The 21,718-nt window shown below is 43.0% G+C and overlaps 1 protein-coding gene across 1 annotated transcript in view; it reads left to right on the plus strand.

Moving 5' to 3' along the window:
• The first annotated feature begins 14,046 nt into the window (after positions 1 to 14,046).
• The window catches only part of LOC111971776 (receptor-type tyrosine-protein phosphatase eta), a 30,202-nt gene continuing 22,530 nt past the window's right edge, over positions 14,047 to 21,718 (plus strand). Inside the window, exons 1-3 of the mRNA XM_070446333.1 lie at positions 14,047 to 14,101; positions 14,206 to 14,291; positions 17,914 to 18,160. Of these exons, the coding sequence (XP_070302434.1) occupies positions 14,047 to 14,101; positions 14,206 to 14,291; positions 17,914 to 18,160 (388 nt within the window). The remainder of the gene's footprint in view (positions 14,102 to 14,205; positions 14,292 to 17,913; positions 18,161 to 21,718) is intronic.

Below are 21,718 nucleotides of genomic sequence, written 5' to 3' on the forward strand. Positions count from 1 at the left end.
AATTAATGGTTCAAAAAAGTACACAATAGCTTCCTTAGCAAATAGCAGATTTCTCAAGCAAAATTTTCTTGCTTGAATTGCAATGACTGTCTGGGAGTAGTCTGAGTTGGGAGGGAAAAGCTGAAAACTAAGGTGCTATAGGCAGAGAGGTTTGGAACTCTATTTCTTATTGGTGTCACGATATCACCGAAAGGTGGCTTCCCCTTCCTGTTCGGGGATGTGCGCTCGCCGCGGTCGTCAGTCGCCGGTCTACTAGCTGCCACCGATCCCTTTTTCCTTTACGTTTGTTTTTGTCTAATTGGATTTCACCTGTTCCATTTTGGGTTTTTTTGGGTGGATACTATTTAAGTTCGTTTAGCCTCGCTTGTGTTTTGTGCGGGTTTTGTAATATTGTACGTAAGGAGGTGTATTGTGATTTTGGGTTCCTGCCGGTTTATGTATACAGTGGTACTTTTGGGTTGTGTTTGCGCCCTGTGGATTTTGGCTTTCACCCATTGTTTGTACCTGTGTACTGTTTATTGTGGACATTAAAGCGTTTTTCCCGTGAAACTTCTGGCTCTCTGGCGCGCCTACTCCACACCCATCATTCTCCTTAACGTTATCAAATTGCGTCTATTAACTAATTTACTGCCTGGTGGACAGCAGAGCTCAAAACGCCCAACCCACCTAAAACAGACTGACATGGTTCAGGCAGAGCCTTTATAAAAAATGCTAATTACTCATTAAAGGGCATTATTCATTATTTTTCACAATTTCTATAATAGATATGTCCAACCTCATTAGTGTGGAAATATTTAAGACGGACAGGCCAAATATTACGTTTTTACTGCACTGGGCTTTTAAGGGACTGAAATTGACCATTACTTCTCCCCCTGAGTGTTGAACTTGCTATGGTGATTTCTGAACTTGTGAGCGTATGGACGGAAACAGGTTGTCATGAAGGCCGTTTTCACACTACACTGCCTGACTCTCAGCCCACATCCGGTTCCAGGCCTCTCTAACAGGCCTCTGCATCTCCTTTTTCTCTAAATAGTTCCTATTAGTCTCGGATTAGAGTCAGCTATTCAGACTGTAATGTGCTATGTAGGAGATGGATTAATCTGACAAGAACAATTATCATCCAAGTGTAGTATGCGCTTAGTATGATGTAATGTATATGAGAGTTACTCGTACCCTTAGATCAGTCCCTTTCCTGTGTGTGTGCGCTTCCGAGAATACTTTGTGTGTGTGTGTGTGTGTGTGTGTGTGTGTGTGTGTGTGTGTGTGTTGTGTGTGTGCTTGTGCTCACACTGTGTGTGTGTGTGTAAGTGTTTGTGACGCCTGTGTGGCTTAATGTATCTTCTGTGTGGTGTGGTGTGTGTGTAGTGTGTGTGTGTGCATGCTGTGTGTGTGTGTGGGTGTTGTGTGTATGTGTGTTGTGTGTGTCATGTGTTGTGTGTAGTGTGTGTGCTCGTGGTTTCACTTGTGTGTGTGTGTGTGTGTGTGTCGTGTTGTATATTGTGTGTGTGTGTGGTGGGGGATTGTTTCTCTCTGTCTCGTGGGACCTGAAATCCCAAAAAGTCCCTACAAGATAGTTCAAAAAGTAAAATTATACTTTTAGTCAGGAGTTACACTTAGTAAAACATTTTATTTTGGCTTCCCATTAGCAGAACCCTTTTTAGTTTCAGCGAAGACAAACCAAAAATGGGTTCAACCTGAACTAGCACACAAAAGGTTTCAACCTGGAACTACAGCACCAAAAGGCGTTATTCAACCTGGAACTACACACCAAAAAGCGGTTTCAACCTGGAACTACACACCAAGAAGGGTTCAACTGGAACTTACACACCAAAAGGGTTTCAACCTGAACTACACACCAAAAGGGGTTCAACCTGGAAGAAATTAAAGGGTTCTTTCAAAAGGGTTTCTCCTATTAGGTTGTATATAGCACCTTTAGGGTTGGAATCCACGCGGTTATGTTTTTAGGGTTTAGGTGTAAGGATTTCGGTTTAGAGTAAAGGAGTTAGGTTTTAGGGAAAATTGGATTTTGAATGGAAATACAGTTTTAGGTCCCCACGAGGATTTAGAAAAAATTAAGGCATGTGTGTGTGTGTCCCTGTGTTGACTTTGTTTGTCCTTCTCACATCCAGTATCAATTAACAAGGCATCTAAGTTCATGCAAATTGTGTAGCTTGTAAAAGTGCAACAAAAATTATCTCTACTCAATGGCCAAATTGAATCGGAAGATTTGCTGGTAAAACTGCCAAAACACTCTGCCCCATGGGCAGATTTTGGAATTGCAAATTAACATTTGTATAATATAACTCCAAAGTTTTCTTCATGGGCCAATATATATGTGCCATATAGAAACTGCAAAAAAAATTACTTAAATAGTAAAATGTTTCTCGTCCACTTCAAGAGGGGGGCTCCTAAAAATGTTGCTGCGGAGATGGGGGCCCTCTTAACTTCAAAGTTCTCGCTTCGGGTCCCCCAAAAGAGGCCAGGGAGCCATTGAGCGGCCAATGCAAGCATGGCTGCAGGAGCCCTGAACTTAGCTGGGCTAAAATTTGGGCACAGCTGAACTTTCAGCTAACTTTCTTTTCGGTTATATGATACGCTTGAGTAACCAATCGAGTCCATCATCAGGGGAGTGGAGCCTTCCCCAAAATAACCCCCCTTCCCTTTACTGGATTGGATCTGAACAAAGGCTGCTGATACATAGCACTACTTGAGCATGCTTTGTTAGCACCTCCACATTAAGGGGCGATATGCTAGCATGCTAGGCAAGTTTACCCCCTTACTATAGGCCATCTCAGCCAAGGCCTTAGTAATAGGATAAAGTTGTCTCAGGGCTCTGTTCCCCCTGACTAAAAGTTACACTTTTCCAGCAATACGGGGGTTAAAAAAGCCCACATATTCTGCAGCGCCGAACCCCTAACTCGGAAAATTCTTAAGCAAAATATGGTTGTTTTTCAGAGTTAAAAAATCCCCTGACTTTATTTGCGACAACCACAGAGCAAGCCTGAACTTTTTAAAAAATAATATGTTTTATTTTTATTTAACCCTTTATCTAACTAGGATAAATCAGTAAGTAACAAATTCTTGTTTACAATGATCGGCCCTACTCGTGCCCAAACACTGAGCCAATTGTGTCGACGTGCCCTATGGACTCCTGGAATTCATGGCCAGTTGTGATACAGCCTGGAATCGAGCCAGTCGGTCTGTGAGTGATGCCTCTCAGCACTGAGATGGAGATGGCTTAGGACCGCCTGCGAAACTCATGGGAGCCCAATAGGCGAATGAACAGAAGACCAGTTTTTAAGCTAACGGCCTACTGGAATTTCCTCATAGTTGCTTGGTGTTTCAAGGTATTAAAAAATCAGCAATGGTGTAACTTATGAAGGCAGCGAGAAAAAAAATAAATATGATCAATCACTATATGTCATTACCCTACTCTCAGAGAAATTGACTTTGAAGGTCTAGAAAGCACTTCGGCAGATCAGCAGTATTTTTTGGTTGCCCTAAGAATATGGTCACATTCCCGAAACATTGTGAATTATTATTGTTTACATGCACAGCATGCCATCACTATGTGTCTGCTTCTCTTTGAGTCCGTTTTTGAACCTTCAATGACTACCAAGGATATACAAAGAGCCAAAAGTTGTTTTTATAGAGAGAATTGACTATATAAAACAAAAACAAATCGCCCATTATAAAACATATTTGTTACAGGAGAGCTACTGTCTCTCTGCTCTCCACAGACCACACATTAATTGCCAATGAGAGCTTTAACTGTCTCTCCCTCTTCTCCCGAACAGACCATCATCATTAATACAATGAAGAAGCTTTACTGTCTCTCTCTCTCCACAGGACGCCACAATAATGCCAAGTGAAGAGTGTCACTTGTCTTCTCTCTCCTCCACAGATACCCACACTAATGCCAAGTGATGGAGCCTACTGGTCTACTCCTCTCTCCACAGAACCACACATAATACCATATGAAGGAGACTACTAGTCATCTCTCTCTCCGACAGACCACTACCTAATGCCAATGAAGAGTTCTACTGTCTCATCTCTCTCAGCAGAACCACCCATTAATACCCACGATGAAGAGCTACTGTCTCTCTGCTCTCCACAGACCCACAACATAATGACCAATAGAAGAGCTACTGTCTCGGTCTTCTCTCCAACAGACCACTTCAACATCAATGGCCATTGAAGAGTCTTCTGTTCTCTCTCTCTCCACAGCACCACACACATAGAGCCGAATGAAGAGCTACTGTACTCGCTCTCTTCCACAGACCACTACATTAATGCCGAATGAGATAGCTACTGTCTCTCTCTCATCACACAGACCACACATAATGCCAATGAAGAGCTTAGGCTGTGTTCTCGCTCTCTCCTACAGACCCCACACACATAGGTGTCCAATGCCAATTGAAAGAGCTGACTGTCCTCTTCTCCTCTCCACAAGACCACACATAATGCCAATGCTGATCAAGTGGGTCAAGTGGCTCAATCCTCCACCCTTATTTCATTGCGTCCTTAATATAAACAGGATACTTTGTGAACTTTGTTCCCTCACGTGACAGTTAAAAATTACATCAGAGGTGCTCTCTGTGATGCTGAGTGCTAACCAACCCTGCTGGCCTCCTGAGTGAGCCAGGCTGAACAGGCAATTTCTATCGGACTGACGTTCAATTGTACAGATGTTTTTTGCTTGACGAGCAGCAATCCACAGTCAGGCCTGGATCTGGGTCACAACGTCGTTACAATAAAATAACTGTAGGGGATGACTAAATAGCGACTAAATCCCCTTGTAGACCACGCAATTGACTGGTACACTCAATTATGGCCGCGGGCCACCCTAATCATTCTCTGAAATCCCCACCTTCTACGCTATGCCACGAACACTTATTCTTGTCATACTTCATGGCCCTTTCTTTTGACACGTGTTGTTAACAACCCTTCCAGTGCGAGCTTCAATGCCGTACATCTCTCTTCCGGTGGGCCTCCAATTTGCTTCTTACAATCAAGTAAAAACTAAATGCATCTCTTCTCCAACCGATCCCTGCCTGCACCTGACCCGCCTGTCCAAGCATCACTACCTGGACGCTCTGACTTAGAATATGATGGCGACACACTACAAATACCTACGGTGTCTCGGGTTAGACTCGTAAAACTTCTCCTTCCAGACTCACATCAAACATCTCCAATCCAATAGTTAAATCTAGAATTGGTCTCCTATTCCGCAACACATGCATCCTTCACTCATTGCTGCCAAACTATTACCCTTGTAAAACTGACCATGCCCTACCATACCATTGCGACTTCGAGTTGATTTTTGGTTGTTATTTTTTTCCAATTAAAAAACCCTCAAAAAAAAAAGTAGCCTCTCAAAAAAACCCTACTCAATAGAATTGTGGAATTGCAGTTCTATCACGTTGCCATGTCCGTTTATTGTCACCAAAGCCCACATCTACTCACCACTGTCTGTGATCCTGTACTCTCTCGTTGGCTGGCCCTCGCCTTCATTACTTTCGTCGCCAAAAAGCCACTGCGCTCCAGGTCATCTTACAAGACCCTGCAAGGTTAAAGTCCCCCCTTAATCTTCAGCTCGCTGCGGTCACTTCTAAATAGCAGCACCTAACCGTGCTAGCACTCGCTTCCAGCAGGGTATATCTCTCTTGGTCACCCCCAAAAACAATTCTTCCTTTTGGCTCGCTTCTCCCTTCCAGCTTCTCTGCTGCCATATTGACTGGAAAAACGAACTACAAATAAATCCTCTGAAAACTGGAATACCACCTTATCTCCCTCATCTATCTTTTAAGCACCAGCTGTTTCAAGATGCAGCTCATTAGAATTACTGCACCTGCTACATAGTTCCCATCTATATTTAGCCCAAACAACTATCCTCTTTACCTTACTGTATCCTTCCACATTTATTTATTTTCTCCCTTTGCACCCCATTATTTCTATGCTCTACTTTACACTTTCATACCATCTTGCCAACAACCAGTTCCAGTTTTTCTTACTTTGCTATATTGCTATTTATACTTCCGCCACCCACGGCCTATTTTTCTATATTTTTATTTATTTAGTGATATATTATTTTATATGACTTTTGTTTAGGCCCCTTCACCTCCTTTACTTCACCTCATTGCCACATCTGTATATAGACTTTATTTGTCACCTTAGTACTATATGACTGGTATGTTATGTTTTACTCCATGTGTAATACTATGGATTGTGTATGTGCTATTCGAAACACCTGCTTTGCTTTTATCTTGGCCAGGGTTCGCCCAATGTAACCATGAGAACGTTGTTCTTCCAATTTACCTTACCTTGGTTAAATAAGGTGTTGAAAGCTAAAAAAGAATAAAAAAAATTAAAATCAGATTGGGCCGTTGACTCTCAAATGTAAGATGATCTGTTCCTCCAACAGTAGTTTATATTTTGGTTTCTTAATCCTTTTTAGAGTATCCAGGCATCCTAGTACTATGTCTAATTCTGTGCTCCCAGGAACCTGAGGTCTCAATATATGGTCAGAGAGTAGTTTAGTGTTACACAAAGAGGAAACAGATACTTTTTAACCCTCTTAATCCTCTTTCATATTTACAACTGAATCATGATTGAAGGAAATGATCCCCATCTAGGTGGAGGAATATATAGACATGCGAAAAAGCATTATTCTCATCCCTGTGTATGTTCAAACGCTTTTTTATTCAAGTGCATGCAATACATTATTGTATTAATAATATGTTTTTGCAAAATTTTAATCTAAGAACAGTTGGATTAGCCATTGGATATGCTTTCGGAGCGATATGTAACCTATTAAATCAATCAAATATGTGTATTTCAAAAACTACACTACTCCATTTCAAACTCCTCCCTTGATTAACAACTGATTGCAGCAAGGCAGAATTATAGGATCTTGGTGGGATGTGTGTTTAGGAAGCACTGAGTACCTGCATTTCTGCTGCACAAGGCAGGTGTGCTGGATCAGCATGCTATTCTGCGTCTTCACACGAAGCGAAAGTCTATACTAGCCTCAGGAACAGGGGCGTTAGGACAGGGCAGACATTGATGTATTAGAAATGGGATCTGGCAGTCCATGTCGTTCCTTGAAGTCCCTGACGTGAAAGACAGATACCTGCCCTCACATGTTTGCGAGGCGAGTCGCTGGTTGCTTGAATAGCGTAAGCACTGTTGGTCTTGTGGTGGCGTTTTGTCTTGAGGCTGCTTGGGAGAAGACCGCTGAGTGTTGGAATGAAATACAGTTGGAACAATATCCAGTTTTGTTCATAAACGACTCTTGCTGATCCAACTGATTGGGGTTGGTTTCCTTGGTGCTGGTAAATCACGACTATTGTGGTTTATGGTGTGTGAACATGAGGGTTTGACATAGTCTTGAGAGCTTGGCGTGGATACTTGGAGTCTTGGGGAGTACACCAACATAGATGGCTGATTGCTGCGTCATAGGAAAGTCTACTCCGAAAAAATATAAATCATCGTATTGTCCGCTACTAAACAATGTAATTTACAAATTAACCATTACTTTAAGTGCTCGCATGAAATAGAGGAAATGGAAATATCAGATTCATTGTGTCGTTGGCCAAACTTGAAACTTATCCTGGTCCCAGATCTGCTTTTGTGTTGTATGGCACATGGGCAATGCGTTTATGACAAGGGATACAAACAAAAGAGGTTGGACTAGACATACAAACCAGCGCTACAGGGGAACTCACTGATAGATTCCATGTTGCAGAGTCCAGGACATGGAGACGGAGCCAACAGGCAGCCACAGAGAGTTGATATCAAGGCATCAGCATTATTCATCCAGCCATTCTTGGGAAACTGACAAAGGCAGATAAGCCAATTAGAGGGGTTCACAGTCTATGCCGGACGTGTTTTTACTGCCTTAATGATATGTTAACCATATTAACTTTTGCCTCTGGGGCGTGCTCTTGAGCCAAAAAGGGGTCTTCTATATAGGCCCCATCTCCCCAACACTCCAAGAGTAAAACCTATTGGCCTACAAGTATTTAATTGTTTCTATATGTGAGCAAACACTATACCAGTCTTCGCCCACAACCAATAACAACCACCATTGAATAGTTTAGCTGATGCAATAAATGAATTACAACTATAAACGTGTGTTGTATTTGTTAAATATAGTAGTAGCAACATCTGTATTCTACACAAAAATTATTGGAGCCATGCTGGATCCCACTGTAGTCTATAGTGATTACATTCTTTTCCCACTCCAGACATTGTGTGATAAAGAAACCACAGCAACACTTTGTTGATGTGAACAAAATCAATTTTCTAGTTACACTAAGCTACAATTGGTGCATACAACAGGAACAATCAAGTACATCCTGAAGTATAATCCAAATATAAACAGCAATAACATGATATATATTTCAGCCACTATTTTATTTTATTTTTTATTTTACCGTTTATTATTACCATTGTAATTACTGAGCAAACACATTGTTCTCTTTGGCACAGCAACGCCCGAGGAATAGTTACAGGGATTGAGGAGGGGATGAATGCAGCACAATCTGTAAACTTATGGACATATGTTCATCTCGCTGATTCCAGTAGACATTTGACATTCACGGATTCTTAACATATCTTACCTCCATGTGGTGTGTTGGCTGCGCACGTCGTTGGTTTTGACAATACCCTTGGTAAACATGACACTGCTTTATGTATTTTTTACATTTATTAGTATTTAAACGCTTTAATTTAACTCATGGCTAATAGCAGCTCACAGGTGTTGGTGAACAGTATCTTACTACACTGTAATTCGGAAGGAGCTTACGCTGCACTCTGCAACTGGATTCTCTAAATTCTGTTGGATAGTGACCTCACAGGAGAGGCTGAGTTGCACATGACTTGTCTGTATTGATAATATTTTAGCTCTGATCCCCGATATAGATAAGACTGGAGCTATAAACCCAATGAGAGATCAAGGATTAGCTCAAGGCCTATATACACCTCATCAACCTTTTTGACATAAGAAAGAAACAATGGCTAACCCTAAATTCCTAACGTAAGCCTTTAAAATGAATTTAATACATTTTGGAGTTATGTTCAATCAACTCTTCAGAATTTAAACACATTGAAACAAATGACAAATTCGTTTGGTACGCAGCACATCCATATGACATGATTTAATAACACACACTCAATCAATAACAAGGTATATTTCCTAGTATCCCCACAAACGCTAAAAGTTGCATTGTGATAGTACGTAAATGCAGACAAATAGTCATCTTCTTTGATGTGGTGTGAATATCGTGGCGTTGATTTTTGTATGTTTTAACCCGAGGAGACCCCAACCCATATTTTACAAAGACTCTAGGCGCGGCTGTATCAAGTAGAATATTTACTCAACAAACGGCCTCATGTAATACAAAACCAGGAAGATGGATATTCTGGCTGTTTTGTTCTATATTCCTTTAACAAAAACATATTTTCATAAAGGTCAATGGAGTCACGTAGGGCAGTTTTTATTTTTTTGCATTTCTCATTGAATTGGACATAAGATCTAAAAACTACCCAGCAAATCAGACTCCAAGTGATTTTAATTTGTGGATAATTGTTCCCAAGTATCCGCACACCATAAATAGAGATGACACGTGCATCGCTTTTATACAAACGTAAGCAAGGTTCTTGAAATAATGACGTTTTAGTCAACATATATCTGTTTTGGGCTTCTGGTCAATTTCCAGTCTCTACAAAATGATTTTGCTAATTATTCGTTGGCGGCTCCCGCCGCCGACCTTAATAACCGCTCAAAAACACAAAAAAACTATTGGTGGTTCCCACCGCTAGAAACTAGTTGATGATCCCTTGACGGGTTCAGGGTATCTTCTCGGTATAGTGTCCTGAAAGTATATGGATTTCAACTGTTAGTAAAATAGACGAATATTATCTTGCTGTTTATTACATATGGAAAAACAAACAAATCCATTTATTCCTGATGTACAGTAATCTCGAGCATTTTCTTGAGTGAAATCACAAGCGTTCTTTAAGTAAAATGACATTGATTATGTAACACCTTCATTCTTACAAAAACGCTCTAACATTACTTTTAGGAAGACAGTCCGCTTTGGTCTATTGTAGAGGCATGCCATCAATAGTTCGAGTACATCCTCCAACTTGTGAAGACTTTGTTTCTCAGGTAAGCCTACTGCTACTCTCAGGTACCCCATTAACTGTAACCGAATGTCTTGGCTCTCCTCGAAATTCCTTGCATAGTTGTTATGTTCTATTAGTACGTCATTTCAACATAATTATTATTTTTTAAATGTTTGCAACATAAAAACGAAAAAAATGACAGGTAAGCCCCCTCTCTCCCTGTTTCAGTCTGTTTCTCCGTTTGATGCCTATCATTGAACACGTCCCTGCTCAACCTCAGGTCCACACCAAAATGGCTTCTGAATCCGTGGATTTGATCGATTTGGTCATGCGTGTCGTCGACTTCACAGTCAATTAACATAGCAGCAAGTTCAGCTTTGGAGTGCGTCTGGAATCGTCAACAACTATGGTTCCACATAGCTGTTTTTTCGTACCAGCTTTTAACCCCCTCCACTACCTTCAGTGAGCACGCGGACTGTCATGGACCGGGCCCTGGGCCTACACTCCCATGTCCTTGAGTTTTTCCTAAAATGAACTCCAGACCCTTCATTACTTCACGTCTTCCTATCTTTGGTTTTCAGGTTAACAGGATCTGGGCCGTCCCAGTTGAATGCCATTATGTACGAGGCGATTTTCCCAGCGTCCTCCTCCGACTTGAGAGCCACGTAATGTATTCGATCGTCCGTTGTTTGGGACAACTTAAAGTGAAGGAGAAGTGCCAGTGTGTGGCGGCTTTTATGCGTGGCCCACCCGGTTTCCACTAGGTGACGTCCTGGAGAGCTCCGGCGAGCAGCTGAGGCGAGGTTGGCAGACGCGGCGGCGCTCGATCTCGGTCCGTGTCTCGTTACGTAGCGCTCTTTGCCTTAGCGCCGGCGTCAGGGAGGATAGAACAGCGCTGCCAGGCTGCTCGCTCCAGGCGCCCGACTCGTGGATCAGGTAACCTGTGCGGGAGAGGAAGGTTCATGAGATTTCTTTTTCGAATTGAATATCATAAAGAATGTCTAATAGTTTGCAGGCGATTAACTCTAAACTGTTATACTGCGTAGAGCCAACACCAGTTACAGCATAGCCTTTGCTGTTAGCGTAGCCTAGTTAGCATTTGCAACCTGCAAGCTCTCAGCCTGGAGTTTTCGATTTCCCAACTGCGGACCTCAGGAGGGTTGTTACTTGGGACCCAGTTCTGCGTGGCTGCACGTCCCCCCGATGGCCCACACCTTCAACACTGCAGGGTTGTGTTTGACCACCTCCCCCTGCAGGTTGTTTCTCACTCTTTCGCCCAGGCCACCACGTAGCACAATGCTCGTCCTCTACCGTGCTAGCACACTCAGCCTTGAACCCTGACAGAGGGATAAGAGGGTCATTGGGATTCACACATCTATTAGATTTTTTATGATTCAACTAAAACCAATGCTACTGCTACAGGACCTTTTGAAATGCATATAGAGTTAAACAGTATTTAAGAGAAATATACTCTTCTCGACCTTGGACTTATTAAGCACACAATACACTCGAAGTGAACACAAACATTAGGAACACTCTGGCTGTTTTCCCCATGAGATAGCTTTCACTCTCTTGGTTCAGTCTCATGATCCCTTACTGATGTCACTTGTTAAATCTACTTCAAGTCATTGTAGCTGAAGGGGAGGAGAACAGCAGGTAAAGATAGGAATGTTTTAAGGGCCTTGAGACTATGGTGGATCCTTTGGTTGTATGATGTGCCATGAATGGGCAAGACAAAAATAATTTAAGTGCCTTTTGAACAGGGTATGGTTGTCGTTGCCACCACCGGTTTGAGTTCTAAGAACTGCAACGCTTGCCCTGTTGGTGTTTCTCCACCATGCCTCATTGAGCAGGTTTCCAGCGCGCTGTGGATTCAAATTAATGGCGTCCACCACCAAAAGGAATCCTAGCAACTTGACAACTGTGTAAGCATTGGAGTCAACATTCGTGAAGCGGCCAACATCCTAGAGCGGTGGTGAACGCTTTTCAACAACTCTGTAGAGTTCAATGCCCCGCATGACACTTAATGCTAAGTTCTCGGGCAAAAGAAGGTGCCAATTCAATATTCAGGGAACGGTGTTCTTTAATGTTTTGTTCACTCAAAGTGTTTACAAATGAGAATGCAGATCCAACAAAATTCCATTTGCACATTGAGTTTGTTCTTGCCCCAATGAGGTTCTTTCAACACGACAAAACCTTAGAGTTAAGTAAAAACAGTTATGAAGCTTCCAATTTTGCCTGCCTGGTCTACAGTGAGCACTCACACAATCCCAAATCGACCCCTAACCCCTACTCCATATTCACTTTATGGAATGCATCGGAGGAGTGATTTAAAAAGGTGTAAGCAATATATTGGTGAAAATGGCAAATCTACCCGTATTTAGAAGGTCAAGCATGAAGCAATTTACGCACTATAACTTTACCTATAACCTATTCAAATCACTATCAGATCTACAGGAAGTTGCCTAGGAAGAATGGAGAGGGGGGGGGGAGGGTCGATTCTGCATCTTGGAATTTGGCTCATCAGGCACAAACTCACTGACCTTTAGGAACGAGCCTCAACGCCCGTCGCGGTTTAGAGTACTGACTCCTAGGGCAACAGCGCTTTTGCTGCCTGTCGATTGTGGTTAGACCATCGCCCGTTCGCTCGTCCAACGCTGTACAGATCCAGCTTTCCCGTTGACCCACCACCAGCTCTGACAGCTCCATGCCCCGGCCCTTCTACGCCAGGTGGCTCTCCAGCAGGACCCTCTCCGCATCCCATTCCACGGGCCACCTTTTGGGCCATCTCCGACACCAGCAAGGTGGCCCCCAGGCGCAATGCGTAGCTGAACCACGTCAAGCTTCTTGTCTGTCTGCGCATGAAGTCCTTGTCCAGGTCTGGCGATGACCCCGATGCGGTAGCGCGTGGCCCTGCGGCGTATTACCCCGCTCGGGGGTGCTGAGCGGGTAAGTGTTCATAGTGTTACGGTCGGCCGCCACGTTCCACCCTCCATCACCCGTGTGGCCAGACTGTCCTAGTTACGGGAGCTTGTGTGGACCTCGGAGAAGGAGCCCGCGGTTTCAGGTGCATAGGAGGACCAGGGCCAGGGCCAGGGCCAGGGCTACGATGGCCCTCAAATTGAGGCGGAATCGGGGGTCTGGGGTGTTGGTCATGGAGGCCAACATGGGAAGTCCTCCGACTGAGATGTGCAGGGGGTTCATAGACGGATCATTCTGCTCCAGTTGGGTGTAGCCTGGAGAAACAGGCATGGGGGAGGGACCTGAAAAGGTTAGGGAGAGGAGAACGGAGGGGTCAGAGATCTGATTTCTGAYGGACAGGCTGCCCTCCTCAGCTACAGTACACAGGTAGAATCTCAATTGTATTTCCTTGATTCCTCTCCTCGCCTCCTTCTCACCCACTCACTCAACACACTCACACCAGTAGTTAGATAACCATGTATTGTTGTTATTACTTTGGCCTCAATCCTATAGAATATTTCACAAGTCTCATGACTCTCAATCATCATGTGTATCTCAGTGCAATTTTGAGAGAAATARAGCAGCTCTGGAATCTGACGGCACTATAACAACCCCACAACCGCTGAAGAACTCCTTGAAGATGTCACATGGATTAGGTGTTTTGATTTAACATGTGTTAAATCTTTCACGAGAGACTAATATCAATGTCATCAGTGAAACACCAAATCAGTACATAAACATTCAGATAAATAATGTGTGAGATTTCACACCAGACAACAGTATACAATACACACCAGCTTCATTCAGATCCAGCTTGCCTGTAAAGAACTGAAAATAATGATATAATCTCTGCTCACAAGGATGTTCTTCTTTAAGGCTCACCTCTGTCCATATAGCAGACCACTGAAAGAACACTAGCMTGCAGARCSTGAAGAGAATGTCTATGTACAGGCAATGAGCATCCCACAGCTCAGTTCTGCTGTGAAGGAGGAAGAAGTGGTAGCTGCAGGTGAGACCAATAGAAGCTGGCCACAGGTGTGCAGTGTGTCGACGTGGAGCCTGGGAGTGGCACATTCAGTGACATAAAATGGGACAATATTTTGTGTSGAACAGGTAAAGCAGGAAAGATAGCACGTAGGCAGCCGGAAACCACCCCCACAACCTTTGTCACTCAAAACTACACTCTCAGTCAGATGAAGGTTTTCAAAAACTAGCCTACTTTTAGGATTTGGCTAAGCTAACAAGTGGTGAACAGGTAGAGTAGTCTTTATTAAGACAAGCATTTCGCTACACCCGCAATAACATCTGCTAAACACGTGTATGTGACCAATACAATTTGATTTGGATTGATTTGATTTGGATCTCAGTAGCAAATCTCATGTGTGCTGCTTACCAGATGGCTATCTCTCTCACGAGTGATGTTGATTGGCTAACAGCTGACAGAATAAGGCAATGCAATCCTGCCTACGTTTTAGTACATCTAAATAAGAAACTGTTTGCCACAGCATTATCGTGGCTTTTTTTGATAGTATCTGTCGCCATACATCTGAAAAAATGTATTCTACACTCAATGTYGCCTAAATGTTGGCTGATGATTCAAACGGAATTCTTCCGCTTCTCTATGTTTGATACATACTTCAGTCTGAGACCGCCATCGTTGAAGTKATTTGTGGTGAGGTCAAAATGATGGGTATTGTACAAAACATAGTAATCAGTGATTGGATCATCTCTAACCAATCAGAGTAGCAAAGCCAATGCCGAATTTTCAAATATTCTGACTCTGGCTCAACTCATTGGTTTCTGGGACCAACCAGAACTGTTACTGTTAGAATTTTTTTCATTCTAGAAACCGTCTATGGAGGTACTCAGACCAGATTCATTGCGGAGAAGAAACAAATGTTTGTGGGGCGTAGAATTTGCCCGAGCAAGGAGTTTGAGTAACCAGGCAAACCTAAATGTTAACTAAAAAATTGCAAGTGTGAATCGGGTGAAAGGCAGCATCGGCATCAAATGAAATAATTTTTAAAAGCGCTCTCAGAAATACACCAACATGTGCACCCTCAAGAATATCTTTGTGACCTCGCTTTGAGTCGGTTCCAGGAGCGACACATCCTGTGACCAGGGTATAATTGTCTCTAAAGCAGGAGCAGCAGCTCCTTCTGTCGCGAAAGACTCTTTTAACCAGGACTGTGGCAGGGCCCCAGCCAAACAGAAGTCACATTATGACACCCTGAGGCCCTCTGCTCAGACTTCTCTCCTGCTCTGGCTGCTAGTCTAACCACACAGGCACACAGCCAGCTGGTTGAACAAACTAAATACCAGAAAAAGAATTGTTGTTTGTGCACCCACACTAAGAGGTGCCTGATGTGTAAGCATGTAAGGTCCTCAACACACGGTATCAATTAAGGGTAAACTATCTGTGATGATGGAATCCCAACTAGACACTACAGACATCAACACACATCTCCAACATGTCTCTCCTCTAGCCAGGTCCCAGATCTGTTCGGGCTCTACAGCAAAATCCCTATGGTCGTTGTCATGCCCATACATAGGAAGTAGGTGAGGTATTAAGGCAAGACGCACAAACTGACTCCTGGGATTACCTAAGTACTCTTCTCCATAAGTATGTACCTCAACAACAAACCTCTCAAAATCACAGAGTCCATGCAGGATCTGCTGTCACTGATAGTATAATAGTATGGAGATGTTACCCTTTCTTCTCCTCCATCCTCTGAATTGCTGTCGACTGTGCCATCTCCAATTCCACAACCCCACACATGGACCACGTACACTTCTTCCGTTTGCCCGAGTTAATTGAATGCTGACAGTGAACTCCTTACATTATCAGCTGAAAGGGTTGGTGTGCAACCGTGACTAAGGGTAACAACAACCGGTAGTGAACTTTAACTAGACTTGGGGGATTAGTATTGATTAACCACCGCAAGTCCAAAGGGGAAAACCTAGCAAGGTAATTGACACAACTACTCTTCACCACTCTTGTCTTGCTTGACATTGGTGCATGTGTGGACTGCCACGCCTAGGTAAAGTCAACATATTGATTCCTCTAGTCTGGCCTTGTTCTTTTTTTCCCATAAATAACTTGTAAGTGTTCTGTAGTACCTGGCCACTGCTCCATTACTTGTATGTTCTGTGGCATGATGAGTCTGGCCTCATGTTCCATCTTACTAGTATCTTCTGTATGCCTGGCCCTTCCTATCTCATTGTATGTTTGTGGCATGTAGTCTGGCCTCGTTCCAATAAACTGTATGTTCTGTAGCCTGGCCTCGTTCCATACTGTATGTTCTCTGTGGCATGTCAGTCTGGCCTCGTTCCATACTGTATGTTCTGTAGCTGGCCTCGTTTCTCTTATACTGCTATGTTCTGTAGCCTGGCCTCGTTCCATACTGTATGTTCTGTGGCATGTAGCCTGGCCTCGTTCCATACTGTAATGTTCTGTAGCCTGGCCTTGCTTCCAGTACTGTATTGTTCTGTCAGCCTGCTTTGCTCCAGTACTATATGTTTTCGTAGCCGGCCTCGTTCCATACTGTATTGTTCTGTAGCCTGGCCTCGTTTGCATACTGTAGTTCTGTAGCCTGGCCCGCTCCATACTGTTTTCTTGGCCTCTGCCTCTTCCATACTGATGTTCTGTGGCATGTAGTCTGGCTCTGTCATAAACTGTATGTTTTGCTGAAAAAATTATATCGTTCAACTTTTCAACATGACATGAGAACGAATGATAGGCTAAAGATGTGGCTAAGAACATCCAGTATGGACGAGGCTACAGACTACAGAACAGACAGTATGGGACGAGGCAGACTAGAGGCTACAGAACAGACAGTATGGAAACGAGGGCTACAGAACTACAGAACAGACAGTATTGATGAGCCCAGACTAGAGGCTACAGAACAGACAGTATGGGACGAGGCCAGATCAGAGGCTACAGAACAGATAGTATGGGACGGAGACCAGGCTAATTGACTACAGAAAACAGTATGGACAGAGGCCAGACTAGAAGGCTACAGAACAGACAGTATGGAAACGAGGCCAGACTAGAAGCACAATCTGTTGACTTACCTATGCTTGCAGAGCACACATGCACAAAGGGTCAAGTTTTCAAAATTCACTGATTTAGTATCAGCCATTACTTATAAAGACGAATCTCCATAATTCACATAATGACAACTTTAGACCCGAGAACACACCAAGGTGTGTCTGAAATGCAATTACAGCATGTCATGATGGTGGTTGAATATTTCAAGTAGACTCGCCCTAATCTGTTCGTGCTACCAAGACAATATGACAATAGCAATTAGCAGACACAGTAAAACAGACCTGGGAGCAGGCTATATTATTCAAATAGGTTACCTGCGTGAGTGTTGAGGGGGGGAGGGGGGGGAGAGGAGGATCGGGGAGAGAGGAGGGAAGGGGGGCACGGGGGGGGTGAGGGGGAGGGGGGATAGTTTGGTAGGGAGGAGGGGATAAGAGGGATAGCGCCTATCGGTGTGGACCTTTATTAAGTCTGAAAATGCATGGACACTATTACCTTTTATCTTATTGGTTTTCCCTGCTTTCTTCATTATAAAGCTACTTTTGTTGATCCCAAAACTTTTCATGTCATTGATAATGCTTACTATGCTTAATATGTTTTATTTTTTAGAGGTACCACTTTTGTGTCCACATACTTACCTTAAATGTATGTAGAATAGCATGCTTCTGATCATATATATAGAGTGTATGGTGAATTCCATGAATATAATGATTCTGGTGATCTTTTCCAAATATAACTTTCCTTGCACCGCACATGAGACCTGAAGTCATCAGGACCTGACTGTTCTTGAGAAAATTCAACAATCATTCTGTTCTCTGAGCTGGATTGAACCATTGGGAAACAGATCCTTCTACAGAGTAGAATGGACTGGTGGCAATATCAATGRCAGTCAGAATACCATAGGAACGTCTGTTAATGTTACTGCTCTCACTGCTGGAGTGCAGTACCTCTTCACGGTCACTGCAGTGGCTGGAGATAACACAACTGTAGGACAGAACAAAACAGTTTCTGAGTATACAAGTAAGTAACTCAGATATTTTCATGTCMGAATGTTTCAATGCCTCAGATACTATTCGTATTCATTGATATGTTAGTTGTTTGGATCCAAGAACATGTGATGATTTTAAAGTTGATTAATACTGTATTATACCCCCCCCCCCCCAAAAAAAATGCTAACCTCTCACCATTTTTGGGGTGTATAATATTTGTGTGTCTAAATTTCTCGCTCATAATTATTCATAATTTATTCAGGATTATGCTTAATCACTGTAGCATCCAAATTAATGTAGAATTGTTTTGAAACATTCTGTTCTTATTTACAATAAAAATTACTAAAATTTCTATTAGGCACAAAATATTCTGTAACACATCCAAAACAAAAAGCAAACGCATCCAATAAACTTTAAGTCACGAGCTTGATGTAGCCATGGCATGCTATGAATATGGGACCAAATACTTCACATTTTACTACTTTAATAAACAAATAAATGAATTTGTCCCAATACTTTTGGTCACCTAAAATGGGAGGACACATTTTTKAAAGTATCTGTGACCAACAGATGCATATCTGTATTCCCAGGCATGTGAAATCCATAGATTAGGGCTTAATCAATGTATTTCAATGAACTGATTTCCTTATTAGAACTGTAGCTCAGTAAAATCTTTTAAATTGTTGCATGTTGCTTTAATATTTTAGTTCAATGTGTCATACCCCCCCCAAAATTGCTGACTTGCCCTGTTATTGTAATGGGGAGAGGTTACTATGTCTTGGGGGGTATGACATTTGTGCGTCTGTAACTCTCTCACTCATCATTATTCACAATTTATTCAGGATTATCCATAATAATGCCAGCATCCACATTAATATAGAATTAGTTAGAAACATATCCTATTCTTATTTTGAGGCTATGCAGTGTGTGTTTAAAATTTGAGTAAAACAATATTATATTTGGGGTTCTGATGGGGTATGATAGTTGAACTAATTTCATGAGGCATTCATAAGTTATATTCTTCAAGATTCAATGGTTATATACACTAAATCACAAGAAGTATGTGGACAGAGTATTAGTATAGAGTTGGTCCCCCCTTTGATGCTATAACAGCCTCAACTCTTCTGGGAAGGCTTTCCACTACATGTTGGAACCTTGCTGCTGGGTCTTGCTTTAATTTGGCTAGAAGAGCATGAGTGAGGTCGGGCACTGTTGGGTGATTAGGCCTGGCTCGCAGTCGACGTTCCAATTCATCCCAAAGGTGTTCTATGGGGTTGAGGTCAGGGCTCTATGCAGGCCAGTCAAGTTCTTCCACACCGATCTCGACAAACCATTTCTGTATGGATGTCGCTTTRTGCACGGGGGCATTGTCATACGGAAACAGCAAAGGCAAAGGGTATGGACTACAGGTAAATTACAGAAGTGGGAGTTCTTCAAGGACAAGATTGTCTTCTGTGGACATGAACTCGACCGCAATGGATTGCACAAAACACAGGACAAAATCGATGCAGTGGTACAGGCACCACAACCACAAAATATCACAGAAGTGAGATCTTTCACGGGACTGATCAATGACTACAGAAGATTCCTCTCAAACCTTTCAGCAGTACTCCAGCGTCTCAATCAGCTCCTGGAAAAGAATATGACATGGCAGTGGACAGAACAGTGTGAAAATGCGACCCCGAACTGCCAGTGAAGTTGGCTTGTGATGCGTCCCCTTATGGCTTAGGGGCCGTCCTTTCACACACACACACTGAAAGATGGGTCAGAGAGGCCAGCCGCCTTTGCGTCACGAACATGGAATGATGCAGAGAAGAACTACTCACGAATCGACAAAGAAGCACTGGYGCTAGGGGCATCAAGAAATTCCAYGCATACCTATATGGCAAGCGTTTCACACTGGTTACGGATCACCAGCCGTTGCTTTCCATTTTCAGTCCAAAGAAAGGCATTCCGGCCATGACAGCGGCCAGGTTACAGCGATACGCCTTGTTCCTCGCCGGTCATATGTATGACATTGAGTTTAAGCCGCCGTCCCTCCACACAAATACAGATGGATTATCCAGACTGCCGTGTACAAGAGAAAGACACAGGAGTGTGGATGCAGTGGAGATTTTGCATACCTCTCAGCTCGAGGCACTACCGGTCACAAGCACACAATTATCAAACGGGAGACAAGGAAAATGTGACCTTTGTCAAAAGTGTTCACCTACCCATGTCAGGATGGCCAGCTACTGGCAGAAAAGGACTGCCTGTATTCCACGGAAAATTGAAATTACAACTGATGTGCTCTAGATTTCTAAACTTTAAATATTGTTAATCATCAGTTGTACTAGAGACATGAGGAGTGCCATAGTCTGGTTTATACACACAGAAGTTAATGGTTATCTGTAGGAGGAATGTATTGTGGAGGCAATTAAGCTTGGAATGTACTGAGTGAAGGATAGACGATCACATGTTGGCAGCACTGATAAGGGTGGAGAGATGTGGTTTAGCAAGGAGGGGTAGAGGTCAGGTCAGGTCACATTAAGGGAGAAGGAACAGTTTGTTGCCCGCATTCACTTCACTTCCTGCCTAGTAATAAGATGTAATGTTTAGAAAGGAGGAGAGACCTAAATTGGGGTATATATACTACCACTGGTGGATCAAGTTTTGTCTTATGCAGCTGTAGGACCCAATGGGTGAAGAAACTTGGTTTAAGCTTTACTAATCCTCCGTGAAATGTTATAGGTTAATTTACCAGGGCGGCAAGTAGCCTAGTGGTTAGAGCAAAAAGTTTTAGGTCGAATCCCAGAGCTGACAAGTTAGAAATCTGCCTTTCTGCCCCTGAACAAAGCAGTTAACTCACTGTTCTTAGGCCGTCATTGTAAATAAGAATTTGTTCTTAACTGACTTGACTTGTTATAAGAAAATAAGTGAACCTAACACAATGTACCAAGGATGTTTGATGTGGGGAATGAGAGTTAATGCCAACACAGGTTTTGCAGCAACTACATAAAGGGCATGTTGGAATTGTCAAAATGAAGCTGCTCACGAGGAGCCACTTCTGGTGGTCCGGTCTGGATCAACAGATAGACACAATGAAGCTGCTCATGAGGAGCCACTTCTGATGGCCCGGTTTGGATACACAGATAGAAAACAATGAAGCTGCTCATAAGGAGCCACTTCTGGTGGCCCGGTTTGGATCAACAGTAGAAAAACAATGAACGGCAAGCGGCACCGGAGTGCCAAGTCTAGGTCCAAAGAGGCTTCTTAACAGCTTCTACCCCAAGCCATAAGACTCCTGAACATCTAATCTAATAGCTACCCAGACTATTTGCATTGCCCCCCCCCCTCCCACCCCTTCTTTTACACCGCTGCTACTCTTCTGTTATTATCAATGCATACTCACTTTAAAAGCTCTATCTACATGTACATATTACCTCAATTACCTCGACTAACCGGTGCCCCCGCACATTGACTCTGTACATTTACATTACATTTTACATTTAAGTCATTTAGCAGACGTCTTATCAGAGCGACTACAAATTGGTGTTCACCTTATGATATCCAGTGGAACAACCACTTTACAATAGTGCATTAACTCTTT

The sequence above is a fragment of the Salvelinus sp. IW2-2015 genome, linkage group LG13, assembly GCF_002910315.2.
Source record: "Salvelinus sp. IW2-2015 linkage group LG13, ASM291031v2, whole genome shotgun sequence".
In the NCBI taxonomy this organism is placed as follows: domain Eukaryota; kingdom Metazoa; phylum Chordata; class Actinopteri; order Salmoniformes; family Salmonidae; genus Salvelinus; species Salvelinus sp. IW2-2015.